The sequence below is a fragment of the Arvicola amphibius genome, chromosome 8 (genome assembly GCF_903992535.2).
Source record: "Arvicola amphibius chromosome 8, mArvAmp1.2, whole genome shotgun sequence".
Classification (NCBI taxonomy): domain Eukaryota; kingdom Metazoa; phylum Chordata; class Mammalia; order Rodentia; family Cricetidae; genus Arvicola; species Arvicola amphibius.
Window position 1 is genome coordinate 104,636,084 of NC_052054.1, and position 24,338 is coordinate 104,660,421.

Here is a 24,338-nt window from a genome sequence, read left to right on the forward strand (position 1 = left end):
AGTAACAGAAGATAAAAGGATTCAGGGAACAAATGATCTCGAATTCATATTATAAGGCTAGTAATAATGATCACTGTTTTTGAACTACTTGATTTATGAAAGACATTATGCAAGGAACAAAACCATTAACAACCTAATCCCATCTTAGAAAAAAAATATATAGATCAAAGACACAATATAAACCAACTAGATTGAAATACAAACTGGTATGGATCAAAGCCTAGGCTTCAAATAAAGGTTTAAGATATGCTGTTGTCCCATTCTAGATTGTTTCCACAAACCTTCATGTCTGTGTAGAGATGTTAAGAGAATAAAAGGCTCAACTAATACAATTCCAAATAAATTACAAGTTTCACTAACACATCACTAATCCTTCCTTCTACATTTCCTGTCTCTAACCTCAACCAACCTAAAGGAAAGAGAAGTTCTTCTACAGAAAAATCAACTCATTTATTTTTCATGTGTTGTTACACATCTTCGGGAAACACAGATGTGAATAAAAATGTTAACTAAAATCCTGAGGCTTTTAACCATTATTCCTGCTGTACTTGAAGTAAAGAACACAAAACACACAGGGACCATCCACAGCTGCTTGTATTCACCATTTTTAGCATTCCATTAATGTCCAAAAAGAAAAGAAAAGAAAACAGCTAAGGGCAATCGCAGAAGAGCAAAAAATAGCCTGACATGACTACTACATAGCAGAAACTTAAGAGCATGAAATGATCTGAAAGACAATTACTCACACAAACATTAAATAACCAAACAGTTTTTCCAGTACTTTAAGACCTGGTGTATAAAACTTCTGTATTGGGATATACATGGAAGTTTGAGAGGAGAGGATAAAGTAACCTGATTTCACCTGTTCCAGGTGTTTGAGGCCCTCTTCATCATCTGGCTCTGTGGAAACACTGCCCATACCAGGAGCCTCAATGGCTGCTGTCTCAACTGGCCGTGAGGCAGAAGCAGGAGTGGGAACAGGAGGTGGAAGAATGACGAGAGGAGAGGCTGTATCTGGAGGAAGCTTTGTGGAGGGTTGCTGAGAGGCAGGCACTGTTTCTAAAGGGAAAGAATATAGAGTAATGAATGTTCTTATAAATGTGGAGACATCTCAAGGTTAATTGTACATTAATAAGTGGAACAGTCTACTGTATAGGCCTGACTGAGATGTCGACCCCGAAGCTACTTCCTATGGAAAAATGCAGTATATGTCCCTAGAACGACGTTTAAAAGTCCATAAAGCTTCTTTCTAGCAATGTCACTATAGCGTCTAGCCAATAATTAGTGATATCAGTCAATCTACTCCATTCAGAAAGAGCAGGCCTCTAAATAGTAAAGAATAAGATACTCAAAGCTTTTCAAAGACATGTCATCTCATCAAAATGTGTATGGAAAGCCCCTGTAATAACCTTAAATACCTGTCTCAAGTGGTAATATAGTATAGGCTTTAAGAGTCTTACCAGTGTAGGGCTTTTTTTTTTTAACTTTGTTTCCTCTTTTTTTGGGGGGGGGGCACAGAAGAGAGCTTTTTGGAACTCACTCTGTAGACTAGGCTGGGCTTAACTCAGACATCCACCTCTCTCTACCTCCTGAAGTCTCCAGGATGCTGAAATTAAAAGAATGAGCTACCACTACAGTTTAAATATTTCCTCTCCTCTCTCTCTCTCTCTCACCCTCCCTTTAATTTTATATGCATTGGTGTTCTACTTGCATTTATATCTGTGTGGAGGTGTCAGATGCCCTGGAAGTGGAGTTACAAACAGTTGTGAGCTATCATACGGGTACTAGGATTTGAGCCCAGGTCCTCTGGAAGAGCCAGTGCTTTTAATCACTAAGCCATCTCTCTAGCCCTTGCTGAGGTTGCTAGTTGAAACCTCTCAGTATAGAGGCTCCTAAAACAAATGTGGAAGATGGTGTAACTAGGCCAAATTGCAGTTTCTCCTTTAAAACCTTGTCTGTTCAATTACAAAGAGCCTCTTCAAGTGCTTGCTCCCCTCAAGCATTGCCATTTTTTTCTTAAGTCCAGGTTATACATGCTGCCTCTTTTGTGTGACCACCACCTACACCTGATAGACAGAACTTCTATGTGCCCCTTCTCATCAGTAAAGCACCCTGTCAAAGATACACAGTGACACAAAACTGCTAGATTCAATGATTTTCCCTTGCCATCATTAGATAATATGGAGCAACAGACATTACTGATCCCAAATCGAGGATTGAACGATCCACCTCCTTCCTGCACTTGTAGGCTCTCACATCTAAAACTAAGAATTATTCAAGCTTCTGTTTTCAGTTCTCTCTTTTCCTTGCCCCTACAAATTGTATGGTTTTGTCATTGTGCTCTTCATTTTATGGCCTCTATCTCTCCATCCTCCTAATTACCAACTGCTGGGATTACAGGCCTGTGTCACCACAATGGACCCAGCTAGAACTTTAGATTCTTACTATCCCCCTGGCTCTAAACTACTCCCATCCAGCTACAGTCCCCTCATTTACAACTTTTTCTGGTCAACTCTCATTCTTCTTCATGATTCACAGCCAAAGTTCTAAACAGAATTTAATCATTCCCCTCTCAAATGAGCTCTTCGACTTCTATTTGTTTTCTGGTAACTAATTGTCTGAGCTACTTTAGCTGTTTTTGTCTCTCACTTTCCCACCATGATGTATAATCAATAACTAAGTTTGTCAATTTTTGACTAAAATCTCATCCGCTACTACCTCAATTTATAAGTGCACTGCCTACCTCATTGTGTCTAGGCAGAAGTTCAGGTCACATAGTAGCCTATGTGTCTGGATACCCTACATAAAGCTATCAAATCTAAGTTCCAACAATATTTTCTACCAACCTTCTTAAGCACACATGGTACCTATTTTTAAAGGGAGAGGGGGTGACCTGAGATAACAGCAAAATGGCTCAGAGGTTTGGGGTACCTGCTAGGTAAACTTGACAGACTGAGCTCAATTTCCAGAACCTATATGGTAGAACAGGATAAGTAACTCTTAGAAGCTGGTTTCTAAATTCTACTTGTCGGTACATATGTGCATGTAACATGTAAACATACTCATGTGGGGGTGGGAGGGAATAAATGTAATAAATAAAACTGTTTCTTGCTCAATTACACCATCAGTCTTATTTTCCTCACTGTACTTTCATTGTTCTACAATGTAGTCCTGGTACTACAATGTTCTCTCAATTGATCCGATTTTATCTATACCTCCAAATTCTACTTTCTATTTCAAGGTCGTCTTTTAAGACTACCTAGCTCCAGAACCATCCCAAGAGCCTGCTAACAGTAAAGTCTTATTTTTCCTCTAGGTCTTAATAGGCACACATTTAATTCCAGACCAAAAAAAAAAAATAAAATAAAATAAATTTTAAAAAAATCTGGAATAACCTTTAATACACACCTAATAAGAATTCTCAAAATATACATATCTAGACTTCGTGATTTTCTTGAATAAGGTTTTTGATCTACTCTTAGGCACAAAACACCAAGAAACAACTATTATGAATCAAACAGGTCTCAAGAGACGAAAATCGTTCTCCCAGCTGAAAAGTTATGAGCAAACAGCTGCTCATTTTTCTTTAGGGATGTGACTACTCACAGATTGTGCGTGCTCCAGAGGATGGCTTCACATACCTGTGCACATGGGCAGACCTATCTGGTCTTAGTGAGTTATTTTAAAAAAGGGGGTGGGAGCTTGTGGTGTGGCAGAGAGGGAGATGTGTTAGGAAAGGTCCAGAGAAAACTGGACTGGGTTGGAGGGAAAGAGATTTACACAGGATCAAAATACATTGTGTGTGTGTAATTCTCAAAGAAAATATTTAAGAAAAAAAAAAAAGAGGTCTAAGTCCCATAGCACAGATACACAGATACAAGTATTTCTTAATTTGTTCAAGTCACAAAAGACTGAAAAAAAAAATGTTTTTGTTTTTCAAGACAGGGTTTCTCTGTGTAACCCTGGAACTCACTCTGTAAAGCAGCCTGGCCTAGATCCGGCTGCCTCTGCCTCCCAAGTGCTGGCATTAAAGGCATGTATCACTACCACCCAGCCTGAAAACAAATTTTTGGTTCAGATCTTCAATATATTATTCTGGGGGTGGGGAGACAGAAATACACCTCAATCTTTAGAATATTGTTTTGTTAGGTGAATACATACAACACTGTTATCTTAACCACATAACAGTACTAGTTTCTAAGAAACAGAAGACAACAACCTAACAAGAAGGGAATAAAGTTTCAGCTATACAGAGAGGCACAAACAGAAAGAAAACAAAAACAAAAACAGCACAAATCAAGGCCAAAAACATTTTTAGGGTGGTAAGCACAATGTGGGGGAGATAAAAGAGCTGATGTTGAAACTACAGGAAGTTATGTGATAGACAGATCCAAGTCTAGCAGGCCATGTTACCAAGGGCAGACTCTTATGGTGACTGAGTTCTTCAATATCAGCCATTACAATACAATATTTAAGTGAATAATCAAAGAAATACACAATAGTGTTTTTAAGATGTATGAGTGATTCAAATAAATATAGTTAACACTATAAAAGATGTGTAAAGATTTGCTTTCTAGCAAAGGTGAAGATCAACTTCCACACTGACCCAGGTACTCCTCCTGTTCCCTTGGGACAATGGTATTTTTGTGTGAGGTTGAAATATGATACTAGATGGAAGGCAACCATCTGCTATGGGAATCCAACAAATACAGAGGATCCCAAACAAATGTACAAATGGAGTCAAGACAGCTACATCACCTTAGGAACTGAGGTGCTTATCTCCATTCTTACAAATTTTAGCCCTGTTTCCATAAATTCTGAGATTTGGAGACATGAGGAAAGTAACATCTGACTGCATTTACTGGTAATGATACCTACTCCAATCGCTCATCCCCTGAAAACAGTTTAGTGGTGTTGGCAGAGGCTGTTCATTCGTTTCCCAGCTGCCCAGAATCCCCAAGTAACACACATAAACTGTATTAATTAAAATACTGCTTAGCCTATTAGCTTTAACTTCTTATTGGCTAGTTCTTACATTCTTAAACTAACCCATTCCTATTATTTTATATTTTATCATGAAGGTTGTGGCCTACCGGCAAGGTTCCACCCAACAGCTCAGCATCTTTCTCCTCTGGCACCTACATGACTTCTCACTGACTCTGCATACTATCTTCTCTATCTGCTTGGAACTCCCGCCTTACCCTATTCTACTAGGCCTCTGGCTGAAACAGCTTTATTCGTTAACCAATAAAAGCAACACATAGACAGAAGGACTTCCCACCCCACTTAAGTAAAAGGTGTCGCACCAGTTACCACTGGTCTCAGCAAAATCACATTTTAGGTCTACTTTCATAAATACATACCATCCCCTCTGCTGGGCACCTTAACTGGGAGGCTAGTTTCTACCCTACTCTCTTCGTCAGGTTTTTCCATTTGTTCAGCTTTGGGTTCATCTTTCCTCTCCACCTGTGGTGCTTCTTGAGGCTGATGATCTGAAGGGGTACCTGGTCTAGCCGATGATAATGATGTTTGAGGTGCTTCCTCATTAGCTTCTGGAACACAAAGCCATAGTAAGTGAATTCTGGGAAGTTTTTGTTTAAGTGAAATTCAGTAAGACAAAATGGGCCTTACCAGCTCCTGCTCTGTCTGTTTTTTCTCCCTCTTTCCAATTTGCCTTATCAGGTTCTTTGGCCTCTTCATTATGGCTGCTGTCAGAGTCAGAGCGCTCTTCTCCCTCCTCCACAGGCCTGAAGTCCATTTCCTGCTCTTCAGGAATAGGTTCTTTCTGCACTTTCTGTAGCAAGAAAGTAAATTCAAAGGTTAACAGTATATTTGGCTTTGGTGTAAGGTCAGTGCCTGTCATGGCATTTAAAACAAATTTCTTACTTTTAGAGAGAGGAATGCTCCAGAGGAGTCAAATGTGCCCATTTCTTCTTCAGCGTCCTCTAAACACCATTCCGGCAAGCTATCCCTGTCGTCATCTACGCTCCCACTGCCAGAGCGCACTCTTCGGTAACCCCGCTCATCATCTCGATCTCGAAAATCAAACTCAAACCTCCGGCGACGTTCCATGTGTTCCCTCCAGCCTGTAGAACGAGGGCCATCTGAGTTGAGAAAGACAGAAAACTTAGGAAAGGTTTATGACAGTATTTGAAAAAGAAAATAATGGTTATAAAATAAAGAAGACAATGACAACTAAGAACAAATTCTAATAGATCAGCCATCTAAAGAAAAAAATCAGGAGAACTGAGCTCAGATCATTTACCATCACTAAGTGACAACAGTATTTACCTTCAAAGTTTGTGGCATGTTTGTTATTTAAAAGATAAATTTAGAACAAAGCACACTGAAAGGATACTATATTCAAAATATGCACTCTGAATAATTAGGTCATTCAGTGAGCACTGATTAATTACTTGTATGGTCCACTCCTAGCCAAGACTTAGAATACTGGCTGTCTTTCTGAATTAAAGTTCATGTCCTCTCTTTGGTAGGTATTAAAACAGTACCCTTCTTACAAAAACATTACTCTGAATTATAACAGCTCCTGTGTCAACTCATAATATCAAACTCACCGTACCTAATTACTAGTGTTACTTTCTTGCTTATAATTCTGACCTCCAACAACAACAACAACAACAATTCATGAAATTTCGGCACTAATAGGTTATGATGCCCGAGATTTTATATGGCAATCTCCCAGCACAGGGGCAGAGCAGGGTTGCCCTGTTCTGCATCCTCTGCCGCTTACCCACAGCAGTGTACTTCCTCCCTTCAACTTTCCTCTGTTCTTACTTCTCCCTGTCTAACAGCCCCAGGGGCATTCCTGAATCCACCCCAGCATACTTTTTACTGAATCTACTTTCCAACAGAAAAAAAGCCTGCCCAGTCAAGGTACTTTTTTAAAACAAAAGTACTCTTTTTAAGAGGAAAAGGGAAGCTCTTGCTACATTTGTCCAATCCACATCTAAAAGTCCCAAAAGAAAGGTGGTTTTTAAACCTTTATTTTCTAGTCTTGACTCTCAGGGAGAAAACGATGCCAAAATGAAATGCTCTTACTCCTGAGGCCAAATTTGCTAAAAGAAACAATCTAAAAAATACTGTAGAATGGGAATGGAGGGGGAAAAATACTGTGGAAAAAATTAAGATGCCAAAAACAGATGTTAAATACAGAACTTAAGTTCAAAAAAGAACAGATACTTCCATAGGTAAAACATTTACTACCTGCTGAGAGCACAGAATTTTATATATGCTTTGTTTAAATGTAAGGCTAGAGCCATTACTCAAAAGGAGTCTTCATGATCAAATGTTAGATTCCAGAGTCGGCTGTCCAGTGCTATCATGTCTAAACAGTCTAAGTATGCACACCGATAGGAATCTATCCTTCTAGGCACTCAGCTCCTGTTTCCCTCTTACTGAGTTTCCTAAGTTCATCTCCCAGAGTGGAGGCTTCCCTGTCCTCTGAGCCCTATCTTCAGCTATATCCAGCTGTGAGCCCCGCTTTAATAAAACTACATCCCATACGTTGTCTTGCCAAGAGTTAGTAAAATTTTACTCATGAAACTAAATGTAGCAACTGAGGCAGACAACTTACTAAGGCTGACCATAGCTTTATATGGGATTTACATCTAGAATAAAGTGAGAAATTTTCAGAAGATAAATCAATCTAAAATATTATACTGAAAATTACTCTAACTCTAATAAAAGATTATAATCTAAGAGGTGGAAATTAACTTAAAACAACTAAGTAATCAGAATAGATTTTCAAATATGTCAGGTCCAAAAGTAAAACATATTCACAAAATAAAAAAAGTTTTCTCCAGATCTCTTTTATCTTTATCCCATAAAACATCTTTTAAAAATACATGGACAGGTGGGGCAGAAGTAGACTGAGAGGCTGACAACAAAACAAATGAGGAATGATTTAGAAGAAGGAATATGATATGACCAGATTCTAAGCTGCTGGGAAAGGACAGCAGTAGAAGACGAGCACTAACCGCTGACCTAACTCCTGTTAACAGTCTCAGCATCACACACACGGGCTCAGAGGCACTGTTCATCTTCCAAAACATTCACCTTGTTTGTTTTTGACCAGCTGGAATTTCTCTTCTCCTTCAGCCCAGATTCTGTCCATTCTTCACTGAATGCTTATTGGGAACATAAGTCTACAACCCCTCTCTCCTTACAGGCAAGCTCAGCACAAAATGCTGCAATGCCTTGAACAGAACTATGACATGTGGTTGCCTAGGATACAGACTCAGGAGAACTGCTCAGATCCTATGATATAAACAATGCCCACTCATGACAGAAAATCTGCCCAAGGGGCAGCTGTAAAGAACTGATATAATCATTAGACTTTTATCAAAAGGTTAATTTTATTATGTTTTTATCTACATACCACTCGGTAACAAACTAAATGCCTGTGTGTCAGCTAGGTGAAAGGTCTGGCTAACAACCTGACTTTAAAATGAGAAAAATACTAACATTGTTATAGTATCCACTACTTAGGTAACCTTCTCTGGCATACAGCTGGCATTATTATGCTTCACAGGGCTGACACACATTCTGTTTATGTGACCCCACTATTCAAGCTCCAGTACATCTGAGCATCATGAGGACTGGAGCAAAGGAGCTTCACAAAGCACCAGTGTCTTCAATTATTGGCATAGCTAATGCCCAAGAATGGTTTGAAACATTAAGAGTCCAAAAAAAAAAAAAACTTAGAAATTTACTAATCATTACTACTCTTGTTCTCTTTTCTAAGTCAGGAGGACAAAAGAATAAACTTGTGATTATTCCTGACCTAAGTTTAAAGTTTATTCTTCAAATAAAGTCTCCTTCTCCCCCAATCACATTTTTTTTTTTTTTTTTTTTTGGTTTTTCAAGACAGGGTTTCTCTGTGGCTTTGGCTTGGAACTAGCTCTGTAGACCAGGCTGGTCTCGAACTCACAGAGATCCGCCTGCCTCTGCCTCCCGAGTGCTGGGATTAAAGGCGTGCGCCACCATCGCCCGGCCCCCAATGACATTTTCAAGGGAGAGAAAAGGGGAAGAATAATCCTTTCTTGTTCAGGAAAAATACCCATGAAGATAATACACATTCCAAACATATAGTTATACATTTGTAAATATTTTTTTAATATTCCCTATTAAGTTTTAAAGAATGCTACAGTCAGATTAAAGATTAAGAGGTAGACAAATTGAATGAACTCCTCCCCCATGCTTGCAAATGCAGGCAGGTGCTTCCTATTAAACTACACTATTTGCCCCAGGAAAACAGAAAAGTGATTTCAATCAACTGAGTAGATGTGTTGGGGAATTATTTTGTTGAAATATTTTTGTAGTAAAAAAGACTGAGCTATGACAGTATAAATGATTTCTTTTTAAGAAAGAAACAAATTATTTTTCTTTTCCATTAAATCCCAAACATTTTTAGCAAGCTCTCATTTCAGTTCCTTTGTGCGGTATACAACACAACTCTTACCAGGGCTGTGAGGCCGCCACCTCTCTCCATCCCTTCTTGATCCAGCTAACCGCCAACCTCCATCTTCATCTTCTCCATTTTGTTCCTCTCTAAAGATTCGCCAGTTTTCACTTTCTGACCGTATAAATTCATGCTTTCTCCCCATAGATGTTGGTCCACTTTCCTCAAAATTTGGTCTCCCTATAAAGATAAAATATGGTAAGTTAATACGGGATTTTACCAGTAAAGATTTTGAAAAACAAGTAATATTTCAAACTTTCTCCCTATCTGTTCCTTTCAATGTTCAAAAAAAGTTAATAAACTAACTGCATATATACATAAATATTACGCTTTTCTAAAAGCTGAATGTTCAAAGATTCAGCAATTAAAAATAATAAACAAAAATAGTATGTGCAATTTTAAAAGGCATACAATGAGGAGCTAGAACGATGGCTCACAGTTAAGAGCACTTGCTAAGAATCCTGGTTCTGTTCCCAGCACCCATACAAAACCCTCTTCTGGCCCCTGCTGACACCAGACATGAATGTGGTGAACATGCATACATGGAATCAAAACACTCATACACATAAAATAAAATAAATCCTTTACCAAAAAAGGACATACACTGAAAATCCAACTAATTTTCCTTCTACATAAGAACTCCACAGAATTAGTCCCCAGAACTAAGAAAAGAAACCATTAGTTTCCTATAAAATCTTCCAAACACTGCCCATGTGTACATTCAGTCATTTATAATGTGTAACACATTCCCTGAGGATAACATACTCTTTTGTAATATTAAAATTTTCATTCAATTGAACATTTTGCCAGTCTTCCCCTATCAGCATACGCTTTTTTAAAAGACATTTTTAATTATATCACCTTAACTTATATAACCAACTGGCATGAGTTTAAGTCTCCAAGATCAGAAAACGTATATATTTCAACTAATTTTACTAAAAAACAGATTGGAAATTCAAAAGTGAAGGCAGTGTATTGTAAAGACTCATTTACTCAGCAATAGAGGAATATGACAAATTGATTTTTGGACAGAATTCAAAGCCATGCTATCTAACAATGTCTCCATAGTTACTGATTAAAAAAAAAAAAACTGTAGGCAAGGTAAGCCAAACTGATATATGCTGATATGTAACGTCTTACAAAATCTCACAATAGCTGAAAATGAAGAACTAGAAGAAAACTGAAACCCTCAATCTGCAAGTTACATGTTCTCTTGGTAACAAATCCTTTCAATTAATTCATAATGAAAGTTTTAAAAAGAAGAAGGAGTTCAATGAGGAAATCCTTGTTTCTAGTTATATTACATTTTATACATACTAAGATTTAACATTCAGTTTTTCATTGTTAGCAGGTATTATTCCAACTAAATAAAAAAATACCTTAGATCGGGGTAGCTAGACAGCTCAGTGGGTAATGGTACTTGCTATCAAACATGACAACCTGAGTTTAACCCCTGGCAACCAAATAGTAGAAGGAGAGAACTGACTTCCAAAGTTGTCATCTGACCTTCACACACATGCACCTCACTACACACACACAGGGGAGAGAGAGAGGAAGAGAGGAAGAGAGGAAGAGAGGGAGAGGGAGAGAGGGAGAGAGGGGGAGAGGGAGAGAGAGAGAGAGAGAGAGAGAGAGAGAGAGAGAGAGAGAGAGAGAGAGAGAGAGAGAGACTTAAAATGCAATAAAAAACTCTTAGAAGGGAGAAAAGACATCGTCTGCTAGGAAAAACACTATTTGCTTTTCCAGGATCCCCCTAATAATCCCTAGCTGTTAGTCTCCATGTAGTAATTTTCCCTTGAGGGTGAGCTGAACTTACTGCCAAAAAACAGAATATACCTAAAATAATGTCACTTTCTGAATCTAAAGTTGTTTTTTGGTGGTGGTGGTGGTGGTGGTTTTTTGGAGACAGGGTCTCACTGTGTAACCCTGGCTGGTCTGGAAGTCTACTATATAAGTCTACTATATAGTCTATATAATAAACTTATAAGTCTACTATATAGTCTATAGTCTACTATATAAGTCTACTATATAGACCAAGCTGGCCTGCCTCTATCTTTTTGAGTACTGGGATTAAAGCTGGGTATCACCATGCCCAGCTCTGATTCTAAAATTTAAAAGGCCTCTCTCTTCAAGCATCTTGGAATCGTTCTCTGAAAAAAAGTCAGCTACCCCATGGTACCTGCTGTGAAGCTCATACTACAAAGCCTTGAGGCTCTTCACTTATAGAAACATAAGATTGAAAGTGGTTCCAATCCCAAAAGCACCTTAAAATGACTAAAGAATGGGCAGACAAATTTTACTGCTTTCTCATGAGTCAGTAGAGCCCAAGACACCTAGCCAATAAATGAAGCAGAGAAATAAACATGCATGGCATGGTAGCATAAGTCAGTCCATAGTCCCAGCAATCAGGAGGTAGATTGTGGATCACAAGTTCACATAGGAGTCTGAATCCAGCTGGGCTAAATAAGACCTTAACTCAAAAGTCATTCAGCTAAGTTCTGGGGTCATCTCTATTATGCAAAGGCCAAAATAATCACTTAACTGATTTTTTCATTTCCAATTCTTCTTATAGGAAGTTAATTTTTCCCATTTTATGACTGAGAACATTGAGGCTTAATAAATAACGAAAAAAAAGTACAGACACACTCACTCCTTGCACTAAAGGACCTCCCACGCTCTCCTGCTTAGATTGAGAGGCCAATATACTTTATAAAATACTATGTTTGCTATATGGCTTCATGAAAAATGTAGCTACCCTCACAAAAGAGAAATTTAGAAGAAACCCTTAATATATTTGAATATAAAAACAATGAGGAATGGTCACAAATGCTATTGAGCTGTAAGAACACAAAGTGCTAATTACAGAAGACTAAACTAATCCAGCCACTCATTTTCATCATCTGCTTTTCCACATGGAACCTTGGGAATAGTGAGCATATTAAAGTAAGCAATATAGTACTAATGGCAAAATGCAGAACTCACCAAACACCGATTATCACTTTTCCTAAAAGAATAAACTATTAGAGGCTTTATTAAATAAAAATTAAAATCACCAAAGTGTTAATAATGTTACAGTCTTAAACTGGAAGGCTAAAACAAGACTGCCAAAAAGTTCAAGGCAACCTGAGCTATACTATAGTGAGACGAGCGTGGAAGTGAGAGGGCATGAGCACACGGGAGCAAGCATGGGAGACAGCACATGAGAAAGAGAGAGCAAGAGCAAGTGAACTGGGCACATAACTAGGCCACAATTTAATGCATATATACAAACATACACAGAAACAAGATGAGTGTTCTTCCCTCCCCTCACTATGTTGTAGACAGGCTTTCAACAGTTGGGCTCACGTAACCCTTCTGCTTTTGCTTTTCAAGTGACTGGGTATAGACCATCACCAGAGAGCCGAGCCTGCGTAAACTCTCACTGGAATCTACACTCCTGCTGCCTTATAGTCCCATTTTCCACTTCTGAAAGCAAATATTTCTCTATGATTATTCATCGCCTAGTAAGGACAGTAAGTCAGTTATATCCTGACATTTCTCATTTGAGAGGAGTGGGTCTGATATGAACACTAGTAAATCAGTTAACAGAATTCAAATTTGAGTTACTAAATATCTATTACTATGAAACATATACTTTTCACTAATATACATATATACTAAATATTACATATGAATATGAACAACAGAAAGGTTTCAATTATGAATTACTGGTAAAGCAAGGAAACTTATATGACAACAGTCCTTATAATCCCACATCTAACCTTCAGGACGCATAGTCATTTTCCATAGAAAAGGGTGAAAAAGACTCGAGGACTTGTAAATAGACTTCACTCTCTCCTACTCTCCTCTTCAAAAACCTTTAATTAAAGCTCAATGTTCTTGGGTGTACACATAAAAAATGTGCAATTCACTGGGTTTTTAATCAAACAATTGTACAAAATTAACACCATAGCTGTTTGTTTAGAAAAAACAAACTCTCAAAAATCTTCACATATTCCCCCATCAGCCTTTTCAAATCTATACAATATCCTGATTTCTTAGTTTTGTCCTTTAGGACTTTTAAAAAAAAAAAACCTTTAGCCGGGCGGTGGTGGCGCACGCCTTTAATCCCAGCACTCGGGAGGCAGAGGCAGGCGGATCTCTGAGTTCGAGGCCAGCCTGGTCTACAAGAGCTAGTTCCAGGACGGGCTCTAGAAACTACAGGGAAACCCTGTCTCGAAAAACAAAAAAAAAAAAAAAAAAAAAACCTTTATTTGGAGGAGGCTAAACTGTGACTGGGAGGGAGGGAAGGAGGGAGAGAGGGAGAGAGGGAGGGAGGGAGGGAGGGAGGGAGGGAGGGAGGGAGAGAGGGAGGGAGGGAGGGAGGGAGGGAGGGAGGGAGGAAGGGAGGGAGATTTTAAGGAGTTTTATTTGGGGTGTTGGGTGCATACACACCAAAATCCACACGTGAAAGACAGAGAACTGGGTGAGTCTAGTTCTCTATCTTTACATGGATTCCAGAGATTAAACTTAAGTCATCAGGCTTGTACAGCAAATACCATACTCACTGAGCTATATCACCAGTCCCGAACTTCTTTATATAAATGGAATATTAATATACTCCTGAAAAATATCTTGTTCTTTTACACTGGTATACAAGATTTCACCGTATGAACAGTTTCAATGTATTGCTCTTAAATTGCTGACATTTAGGTTGTTTCTTGCTTTTTGTTATTATGAACTGTATTTATTTATGAGCATTCTTATATACAAATTTTAGTGAGCAAAGAGATATGTTTCCTTGGGTACACATCATATTCAGCTTTTGTGATTACTATCATATATTTTCCCAAAGAAATGGTATTACTTTGCTATTTGACTGTTTTACTCAAACCTAGAGTAAAAGTTAACAGGATGTCTCTTCCATACACAGACACAATTACACAAGTAGGATCACAAAGACAGACTTGAACATAGTGCCTGCTCTCTAGGCCACAGACCAGGGATGCACATGGAAATAAAGGACCTGATACACTATAGTTGATACAATGTCCTGATATAGTTCACCTGATCGTCTTAATAACCACAGGAGATTAAGTTAAACCTCACCATCTCTATTGTTCCTGTGCGGAAAAGGATACCTGTGGGTGGTTTCCCAAGATCACATAGCTGAGTCATGAATCAGAAATAGAACCTAGGCCTGCAACCTCCTCATCCATCTCTACTACATTACTCTCAGTGGGTTACTCACAACTATGCCCATTGGAAACAGCCGGAAATTCTAGTAAAATTGAAGTAGGAAAAGGAAGATCTAAGATTTAAGTCTGCCAAGCTCCAAAAGGACAACAGTTGGTAAAACTTAGGAGATGTCAACATCCATAAGCAGAAACTACCTTTATTTCAGTATTTCTACCAAAATAATTTCAAAATATTTATTTCTGGAAAAAATTGGTTAACTTCTCCAATAGAAAAGTTTTGTTCTAGAAATTAATAACTGTGGCTTCAAACAATATGAAAAAACGTATTTCCAAGTGCTACTAATAGCTAAAAATGGCACTGAATGAAGAACTACTCTAATAGTTTGGAATTCTTTCTAATTAGTAGGTATCTGTTGTATAAGTTTTGGTCAAAAAGTAGAAATGACGAAGAGATTCACTTGTATAATCTAGTTTTAAAGTAATATAGATGTGTACTCTTTTTGTTTTGATTAATTTTCAGGACAAAAATCTGCCTGCTTCTGCCTTCCAAGTGCTGGGATAAATGGCATGTGCCACCACGCCTGGTAGATTTGTGTATTCTTGATGAAACTTAAATGACAAACATCAAAGTTATTCACAGTTTAAAAGACGCTATCTTAGGCTCTTTTTGTGTCTAATAATTGAAGTGTTCTATGGTAGCTAGAGCTACAATGAGGACCACCCACATGGGCCCTTCCCAGCACTCAAACTCACTCTTCTCTCTGTAATATATCAGAACTAAGAACTCTGGTAAGTTTTTAAAATTCAATTTATAAAGAAGATGATTTAAAAGTGAATCTAACTCTAATATAATACTCTGTAAATGCATGTCTATAAACTGTACAGTTCCTGGCTAGAGAGCAATTAGAAAGACACAGATCAGAATTTTCTTTTTAAAAATATCTCAGGGAATAGAAATATGCCCCCACCCCTACAGCCCTCATGCTTGCTGTCTGCTGGTACACACCTAAAAACTGCCTGGAATATCTGAGGAAGGCAGTCACTGGAAAGAGAGACTAGATAAAGCAGCTATTCCCAAGCTACAATCAAGGGTGAGCTTGGGACTGAGAGTCCCTACAGTGGAAGTATGCTGTGATCAAGGATACTTTGTTTTTCAGGGAAAATGGTCTAAGGCTTTCAGAATCTTAATGCTGTCTAAGATCTTCAAAAGGTAAATATAAGAAAGAAAAAGAAAGAAAACTCAAATTTTTTTCTGCTCAATATAGTAAACAGAGCTGCCGTGTCAGAAAATAATATTGCCTACAGAATATTTTATGCACTTATCATAGTCATTTAAGGCATATAAAAGCAGTTAAATACATATGTAGTATATTATGTACAAGTAGTATCCCCCAATGACAGTACATACTTGTTTCTCCCTTCACGTATCAAGGCAGAATAGGAGTCGTCTACAAATTAAATGAAAACTGAGTGCTGACTTCTGCCTGGTCTTCTGGGTGGACTTCCTAAGGAGAAGGAGTGGTAAAAGGGCACCTGTGTGCATGTTTGACTCACAGCCAAAAATGGTGTTTATGGAAAACTTCAGATGGAGCACAGAGGCATTCAGCCAACAAAATCTACAGCTGTGAAACTTGGAGCTTACAAGTACCCAAACTCCAAAAGCAAAAGCGGAATTATGGGACAGACTTTTGAAGCTTGTTTATGTGCAAATTTTTGTAGCAATTAACTTTGTATTTCTCTACTAAGTAGTGAAAGGGAATCCCATGCAAGTATAGACACTTACTTCCCCTTGTTCTTAACAGTTACTTATAAACATAATTTCAGAGAGGTGAAAATAGGAGTTTAAAGTCTACTCTAGAAGTCTCTAAACTTTTGCAGCCTAATCTCTGCTCAGCTGGTGAGCACAGTCCTGAAAGCTCAGCGCCTTCTGGGTGGACGACTAGGGGAGCTGCAGTATGTAAGAATGTCTCTGAAAAAGTACCTCAAACAATGGGCATATGTCCCCATCCCCAGAGCTCTCAACACTCATAGTGTGTTGACAGCACACCCAGAAGCTGCCTGTCAACTTTCACCATGCAAAACTGGAGTGTAGGTATTTTTAACAGTTACATAAGTTAAGAATACATGCAATCAGTCAGACAGACCAGATACGAGAGTAGGCAAAATACTGCACTCCAACAAATCCTTTGTCATTTTAAAGAAAACTGTAGTGTATTTGTAGACTATTTACTAAGCTACTTCAGCTAAAATAGGAATCAGTACCTTTAGGGACAAAGATTTGGATCTAATAAAGACTAATTTACTTGTTTGTGACACCATACATAATCATTACAATTCTTAACAACAACAACAAAAAAAAAATCAATGGAACAGTAACATTTATGATCATACAAAGAAGAGATCCTTTAGATCCTACTCCAATTACCTTACTGTGACATACCTACTATGTCTTTTAAGGTGAAGGTGGCATTATCTCATATGCCATTACCAATGTCACCTCAGCCAAGCAGATAGTACCATCTTCCAATGATTTAGATACTTGAGTGACTGTCATGAAAATACTGAGCTCCCCAAAGTCAAAGGCCCACTTCTAAAGTCAGCCATCAATGGTCACTGTCCACGGCAGGCTCTCAAGTTGGAAGTATCTCAGAATCAGAAAACTACTTCATATAAGTCAATGTGTGGGTGCACGTTCGTGTGTATATGTGTGGGTGTCAGTGTGTAGCTGAGGCTGGCTTCAAACTCGCAGCAATCCTACTGCCTCAGCTGACCAATGGCTGACATTATAGATATGAGCCACCACACCTAGTAAAGACATTGATTAACTTACTATATCATCTTTGTGTCAATACAGTCTAAACTATAGTATATTATTGAAAAGTCTGTCAGGCACAGTGGTACATGTCTATAATCTCAGTTCTTGTGAGGCTGAGGCAAAGAAATCATAAGTTGAAGGCACAGTAGACTATAGAGTCAAAAAAATTTTTTATTTTAGGTGGGAGTGGTTTCCTAAATTGAATGACATTCTTTTCTGCCTTACCTACTGGTTCAAGATAGGGGCAGATATGCTAATGCCCTGCTTTTTGGGGGAAGAATGACCCACTACTTGCTCTAGTGTTTCTATTGCTTCAGTTAGGTGTTTTCCTCAATCAGCTAGCTGGAAAATGACCCAATGTGTTCCTACTAACAAATGCAGGGAATAAATCTTACCTTAATTACTTTCCCTGGTTCTGGTGGTCAAAGTTACTAGGGCTATGCCTAAACTTGTATTGAAATGTCTGGCATTAATAAAACAAAGAAGGAATTAATGTATTTTTTAAATTGTGAAGGGCAGGAGAGAAATCCACAAAGTCGGATTTCCCTTCCTAAGTAGCATTAGACTGGTCTACATTCATAACTTTCCCAGCAGGCCTTTCCAAGCTTTTACTTCAAACAAGCAGTGTCTTTGTTTCCCAGATCCTCTTATGTATAACATTTTATCAAAGTTTTTAAATTGGCAGCTAACAGAAGAGGAGAAAATACTGCTCACTAGGTATTACACAAGGCCATACTTTCAGCTCATGTGGAGGCTGTTACAACCTGGATTGCTGACATTTTTCAGGTAAATGCAATTTCAGTACTGAGCTACAGTTTCTGAACCATGAACACTGTTTCATTCTACTTCATCACACATACCAAAAAAAGAAAAAGAAAATAGAAAAAAAAAGAAAAGAAAAGAAAGAAAGAAGAAAAAAACCTGCTAAGGATCACTAAAGCAAGCCTCAAGAAAACCCCTTCCTCCTTTCACCAGGGTGCTGTAAAGAAAAGTACAAGGAATCAAACAATCGTATTCCTAGTCAAGCTTTTACTACACAACTTGAAAACCAAACAAAAACCAAAGTCTGTTCCCTTGCAATTAGGAAGGAGGAAGATGTGTGCACTGTTTAGGTAATTAAATGATCTATACCTACTCGTATGGAAACTAATTGGAGCCATGCTGATGAGGTGAGATCTGATAAGAAAGTTAAAAAAAATCAACTCATCAATTATGCCTAAACATCCTTACCCAACTAAATCTCCCCTCAAGAAATGGTGGAAAAAAGATTACTGAAAGAGATACCTCACACTTTAACAGGCAATATAAGGAGAGAGGGCTGAAAGGAAATCTTGCAGGGAATTTTATCCCTTTGAACTTTCAAATAAACTCTTAAATAAGATTATGCAAACTTACTAAAAACCGGTCCTGATTAGAGGGAAAAAATGCACCCCTTCTCCACTTCAGTTCTGGAGGCTTTCTCCAGAGCTGTTAAGGTTTGTGTTGGGTAAAGAAAGACCTCCTAACAAACCAGCATTCTTTTCCACATGATCAAAGCTAATTGGCCCCCCTGCAGACTAAGTGACCAATCACATCAGCTTCAGCTGAAACCAGCCCTCAAGACATTATAAACACAGGAATGTAAGCTGCAACGCCAGTCTAAGAAGAGAACCTACAAACTACACTGCAGGTTAAAACCACCTGATCAAATAAACAAGACTACTAACTTCACTGAGACCTACCTTGGTAAGCTGACCCCACAAGAGAACTGGTGAGTACATGAAGTAACCTTCATTTTTATTCTTTCTTTTAGGGAATAAGCAAGGATACTTACTGACAGTACATAGGGACAAAGTAAGATTGCTTACAATAGAGTTTTACAACAGAGACATTACCCAGGCAGTCATAGCTAAGGTTTGTTCTTTTTCTTCAATTTTAGAACTGGCAAATAGCCATACTGCTAAAACCTTACTGAAAGTTTAGCTCTCAATTATTTCAGTAAATACATACTAATTCCTTGTTATAATACATAAATACGTAGGAAAGAATACCAGATAAAACTCAGTGTCTTTAAAAGAAAATAATGTGTTTAAAATAGAATTAGAAAAACTCAATATAAGCATATGGAAATAAATGCCAGAAGAATAAACTGTTATGTTTTTAATTGTCTTAACCCAAAAAAGATATGTGTCCTAATTTAAAATTTCTTTTTAAGCAGGGAATTATTATTGAAATAGATTCTGTATATAAGAAATTAAAATATGAACTATTCTCTGAGCTTACATAATGGGGTTAAAATTCACATTGTTTGCTCTAATTATAGAGGCCAGGAAAGGTGCTTATGAGACTTTCAATACAGCCTTTAAAGTGTTTGCATAAGGCATGAGCAAACACTGTACTCATTTAACATTTCTAAGTGCAGCCTCTATCTTAACTGTCTAACAGGAATTACAGCACTCCTCTAGAAGCACAGCAAAAGAAAAAGCTAAGCTAAGTTTAAGGACTTAAGTTTAATGGACAGAGTAACTGTGTTATTTCAATAATGAACCTATCAAACTACCATTTCTAAAAATAAGTACTTTCTCCATCAAACAATTTATAAATGCATAAATATTTTACAGCACCCACACAGATACACACATGAATTTTCCACTTGTCTATTCTACTTCCTGTTGTGATCAGTTCATGAAACTCACATAAAAATCTAAATCAAGACAAATGCATTCAAAATGCACTCAATAGTCAAGTACAGCAACACATACCTGTAATCCTAGGACTTGGGAGATAGAAGCAGTAGCCATCAGTTCAAAGACATCTGGCTACACTTGCTGAGGCTGAGAGCAGCCTGGGCTCTATGAAACCAGTCACAAAAAGAGAGGGGTGGAGGAGGGAGGGAAGAAGGGAAAGAGGGAGGAAGGAGGGAAGGAGACAGGGAGATATTTATGCCCCATGTGCCTGTGAGAATGTAAAAATCATCTGGAAATATGTCTACAAATTAGACATTTACATTAGAAGGAGAAGGGGGAAAATCCTATAAATATCAACCATCAGCAATGAAAATTTTAAACCATGTAAGCACACATAAAATCATACAGGAACCATCTAATAGGAAACAATATCAGTTGAGAAACTAGACATAAACTTAAAAACTAGCAGGTAGACTTTAAGGGAACATGTTATTTAATCTCTTTTAACCACATTCTTTGCTTTAAGATATTTGACCAAGGGGACATGGTAGCTTGCCCAAAATGACAGAGCTCTGTATAAACAGAGCCAGTGCCTCCAGGCCACGCTCCCTATGCTTATCCCTATTCTTTACACTGCACGGCAGTAACTTGACTACATGAATGCATCAAGGTAATCCACTGAGGATCAAAATTTTACTTCTCTCAACTACTTCCCAACATGATCCAAACAAAAGTCAACAATGTTTCTTGGGGGGAAAAAAAAACCTAAAAATGCTTCACTGTTTTGATACTGGCTTTTTGACTTCCCTGCCCATGACTTTTTCCATGTTATTTGGTTGCTAGAGGAGGAAAAATGAAATTGTGGAGAGCCTAGATAACGTTGCTACAAAACCTGAAATAACCAAAAGCAACCATAAAAGACCCAAGTGAAGATAATGATGAAGCATAATGTGTGCATAGAAAGGCTCTCCTTCCAGTTACAGGGTTCTATAGCAGTCAAGACTTAAGCAAGGGTGAACTTGATCTGCTCTGCTTCTGCAAAGCAGGGAGCCCTTAGTGTACTTCATTAGGACAATGACTCCAAAGGCTCAATTACCAGTGTCCAGTCAGTCCCACAAGAGGCATTTCCACAGACACTAAGTCTGACAGCTTCACTATTGTAGCCTTCCTCCTTGTGTCAAAACCATTTCTTTTATAAAAATGTTAACAGTATAATTTTTTAATTATCTTCTTATCTGCCAAAGTATGTTCAAAGCAATGCTGCATAAGATGCCCCTCTTCAGATTGCTTTACTTTACTGTATTTTACAGTAATTCTGATTGTGCTTACTTTTAAGTCTTAAAAAAGAAGTCTTCCTTTACTAAAGTTCTATTTCTTATACACAATAAGGATTCCTGGAGTACCAATATCTAGTGGCTCCTGTTTTTCTGTTTGTTTTCTTTTTGCCTTTTTTTTTATTCACTGTGTAGCCTTGGCTGGCCTATGCAGATGAGGATGGAGATTCTCTTGGTTCTGCCTCCTGAGTGCTGAGAGCAAAGGCATGTGCTGCCACTCCTAGCCCCTATGTTGGTTCTTGAACAAAGTATTGCTCACAAAGGCTAACCAGAGTCAAATGTCTTGGCTTTTAGCAATAATTCTGGATTCTGGTATGCTTGAGAATAACACTCAGTAACTGCTAAATGTGTAATTTTGGAAAATTTATCGTGCCTCACTTTCATTACAAAATGGGAATGGTATCAGTAGTTATTACTATAAAAGTTAAGACGCATTATCAGTGACAATAAAGCAACTAATACTGAATTTACCTTACGCAACACATTGCCTTTTAGCCTCCCATGAATTTGGAATGGTGCCTAGCACAGGATAAACAATATATATCAGCTACTATTATAAATCATTACCACCATTAAGAATCATGTATAGAGCAGACATGGTTTAAACTAGTTACTTCAGTAACAGGAGCAATAAGAACACCTGCTAAATGTGTTAGGAACTATCAAAGGTCAGCTATAGAATATAATATAGCATGAATGCTGAATATACAGCTTCTTATGGAAGAAAATGTAAATTAACTGTTGTTAACCAGACTAGGCAAATAATCCAAAGCTCTCATGTAATGTGTATAATTTCTTGCCTTTCTATATACTTTTGTGGCTCCTATAAAAAAACAAAGAGGGGTAGACAGTATGAAGCACCTAGCACAGTATCTATAAAGGTTTTGTTGTCTCTGAAAGGAAAGAAAACGGGTCTTCTAAAATATTTTAAGAATCTAGCAAAATAAGGAGCATTAAATATGGGCTGAGGTATGGCTCACTTGTCAGCACTTGCCAAACAACAAAAAAATACACTCTTAATGATATGACAACTTGATAGGGCAGTAAGTGATACAACATAAACAGTTTTGTTTTTTAAACTCTATCACATGAAACTGAAATGAGCTCTTCTCTAAACTGATTAACTATCCAGTGCTCAATTAGTTGTAGCTCAAAACTGAGAAAAATGTGGAAGAATAGCCCAGGTTTTACCAATAAAAATTACAATAGCCTCAGGACAAAAGACAAAGTCACACATACCAAGCTGTCCAATGTCCAAACCCAGTAATAGAAAAAGTCTCTAAAACCCCAGAGTCCCTAGACAGACCATTCTAGTAAACCCCAAGTAACCTCACTCCACCTTCTTAAGTATCAAAAGGAAGAAAGCAACAAGGCATGATAGCACATGTTGTAATTCTAGAACTGAGAAGACTAAGGCAAGAGAATCCAGAGTTCGCCAACTTATGCTACCTAAGGAAACAAAAATGGGGGAGTGGGGAGAGGGCAAGAGGAACAGAAGTGGGTATGCAGCACTCTCAAGGTATCTACTCTGGAATAAGTGCCTTTAGCGAAAGAGAGGCAGGCATCTTTCTTGATTTGTTCCTGAGAGTCACTTAAAAAGTCCTGATATAGATATATATCTATTAACAACATAGGGGAAAAAATTGTCATCTGAATTTTTATCGTTTATTTTTGCTTGTTAAATGTTTAAATTTTTTTCTTCTGGTTTACTTATTCTTAAAGCTACCATTATTAAGGCTGGAAGAAGGGCTCAGTAGGAAAGAGGTTACCTAGCATGCACAAGGCCCCAGAGTTCATTCCTAGTACCAGGGGAAAGGATGTTATCTGGACAGAACAAGTTGGAATGTCTTTTACTGAGGTGTAGAAGTTATACTGGGGAGTTGAACCAAAGGCCTTACATATGTTAGATGGGTGCTTTACCAATGAGTTCCAGGCAGGAATTTCATATTTTGTAATGATTTAGTATGAACCAAGAATGTGTGTGCCCCACAGCTATCCATCCAACAACCAGGACAGAAAGACTATATCAATATATCCATGAGGGCAAAATAAAACTTACTCACAAAGTTTTGAATAAGCTAATTCTAAGGAATACATTAAAATTGTGTATCTGGGGCCAGTGAGACAGTGTAGTAGGTAAAGTGAGTGTCATTAAAACTATGACCTGAGCTTGAACCCACAAGGTTGAAGGAGAGAACTGATTGCCAGATTGTCTCCTGCCCTTCAAAAGAACACCATGGAACACATTATCACCCACCCCACAACAAACATACACCACACAACACATATGGATGGATGGATGGATGGATGGATGGATGGATGGATGGATGGATGGATGGATAAAAGAACCCGTAAATCCCTAAAAGATGAACATAAATAAATCTTGACCTAGTACTAAGTCTGACATCAAAACATATGCAGAGTGCTGGGGACCTAGATCAATATAGAGTCCTTGTCTAGCAAGCCCAAGGTCCAGAGTTCTGGATTTAATTACCAGCAACTGCAAGAAAACAAAGTATTATAGACAGTCTAAACCTAACTTTCAATGATTTGTACTTATTTAAATAATAAAATACTTATAAATTTAAATTTAGTCTGTTTAACTATTATTCATAATTATCAGCAAATTTTAAAGAAATTGTTTATTTAGAAATAATATTTAGTTAACTCAATAAATACTTAATGTTTCCCTTTGTGCAAAGATGAATATAAGTATTAAAAAAAGCATAAATCACATGCCTCACCCTCTGGAATTCAAACATATATTTAGAGAACAAAGTATCAAATGGTATTTTTACAGTCACTCAAGGAAAGTGTAAGAAATATTCTAAAATAATACATAACCAGTTAATTAATAAATGGTTC

The 24,338-nt window shown here is 37.8% G+C and overlaps 1 protein-coding gene across 1 annotated transcript in view; it reads right to left on the bottom strand.

The window, feature by feature from the left end:
- Nucleotides 1-24,338, bottom strand: part of Gigyf2 (GRB10 interacting GYF protein 2) — a 138,606-nt gene that overhangs the window by 47,132 nt on the left and 67,136 nt on the right. The window contains 5 exon segments of the mRNA XM_038338585.1: nucleotides 863-1,059; nucleotides 5,364-5,552; nucleotides 5,632-5,794; nucleotides 5,887-6,104; nucleotides 9,482-9,661. Of these exon segments, the coding sequence (XP_038194513.1) occupies nucleotides 863-1,059; nucleotides 5,364-5,552; nucleotides 5,632-5,794; nucleotides 5,887-6,104; nucleotides 9,482-9,661 (947 nt within the window).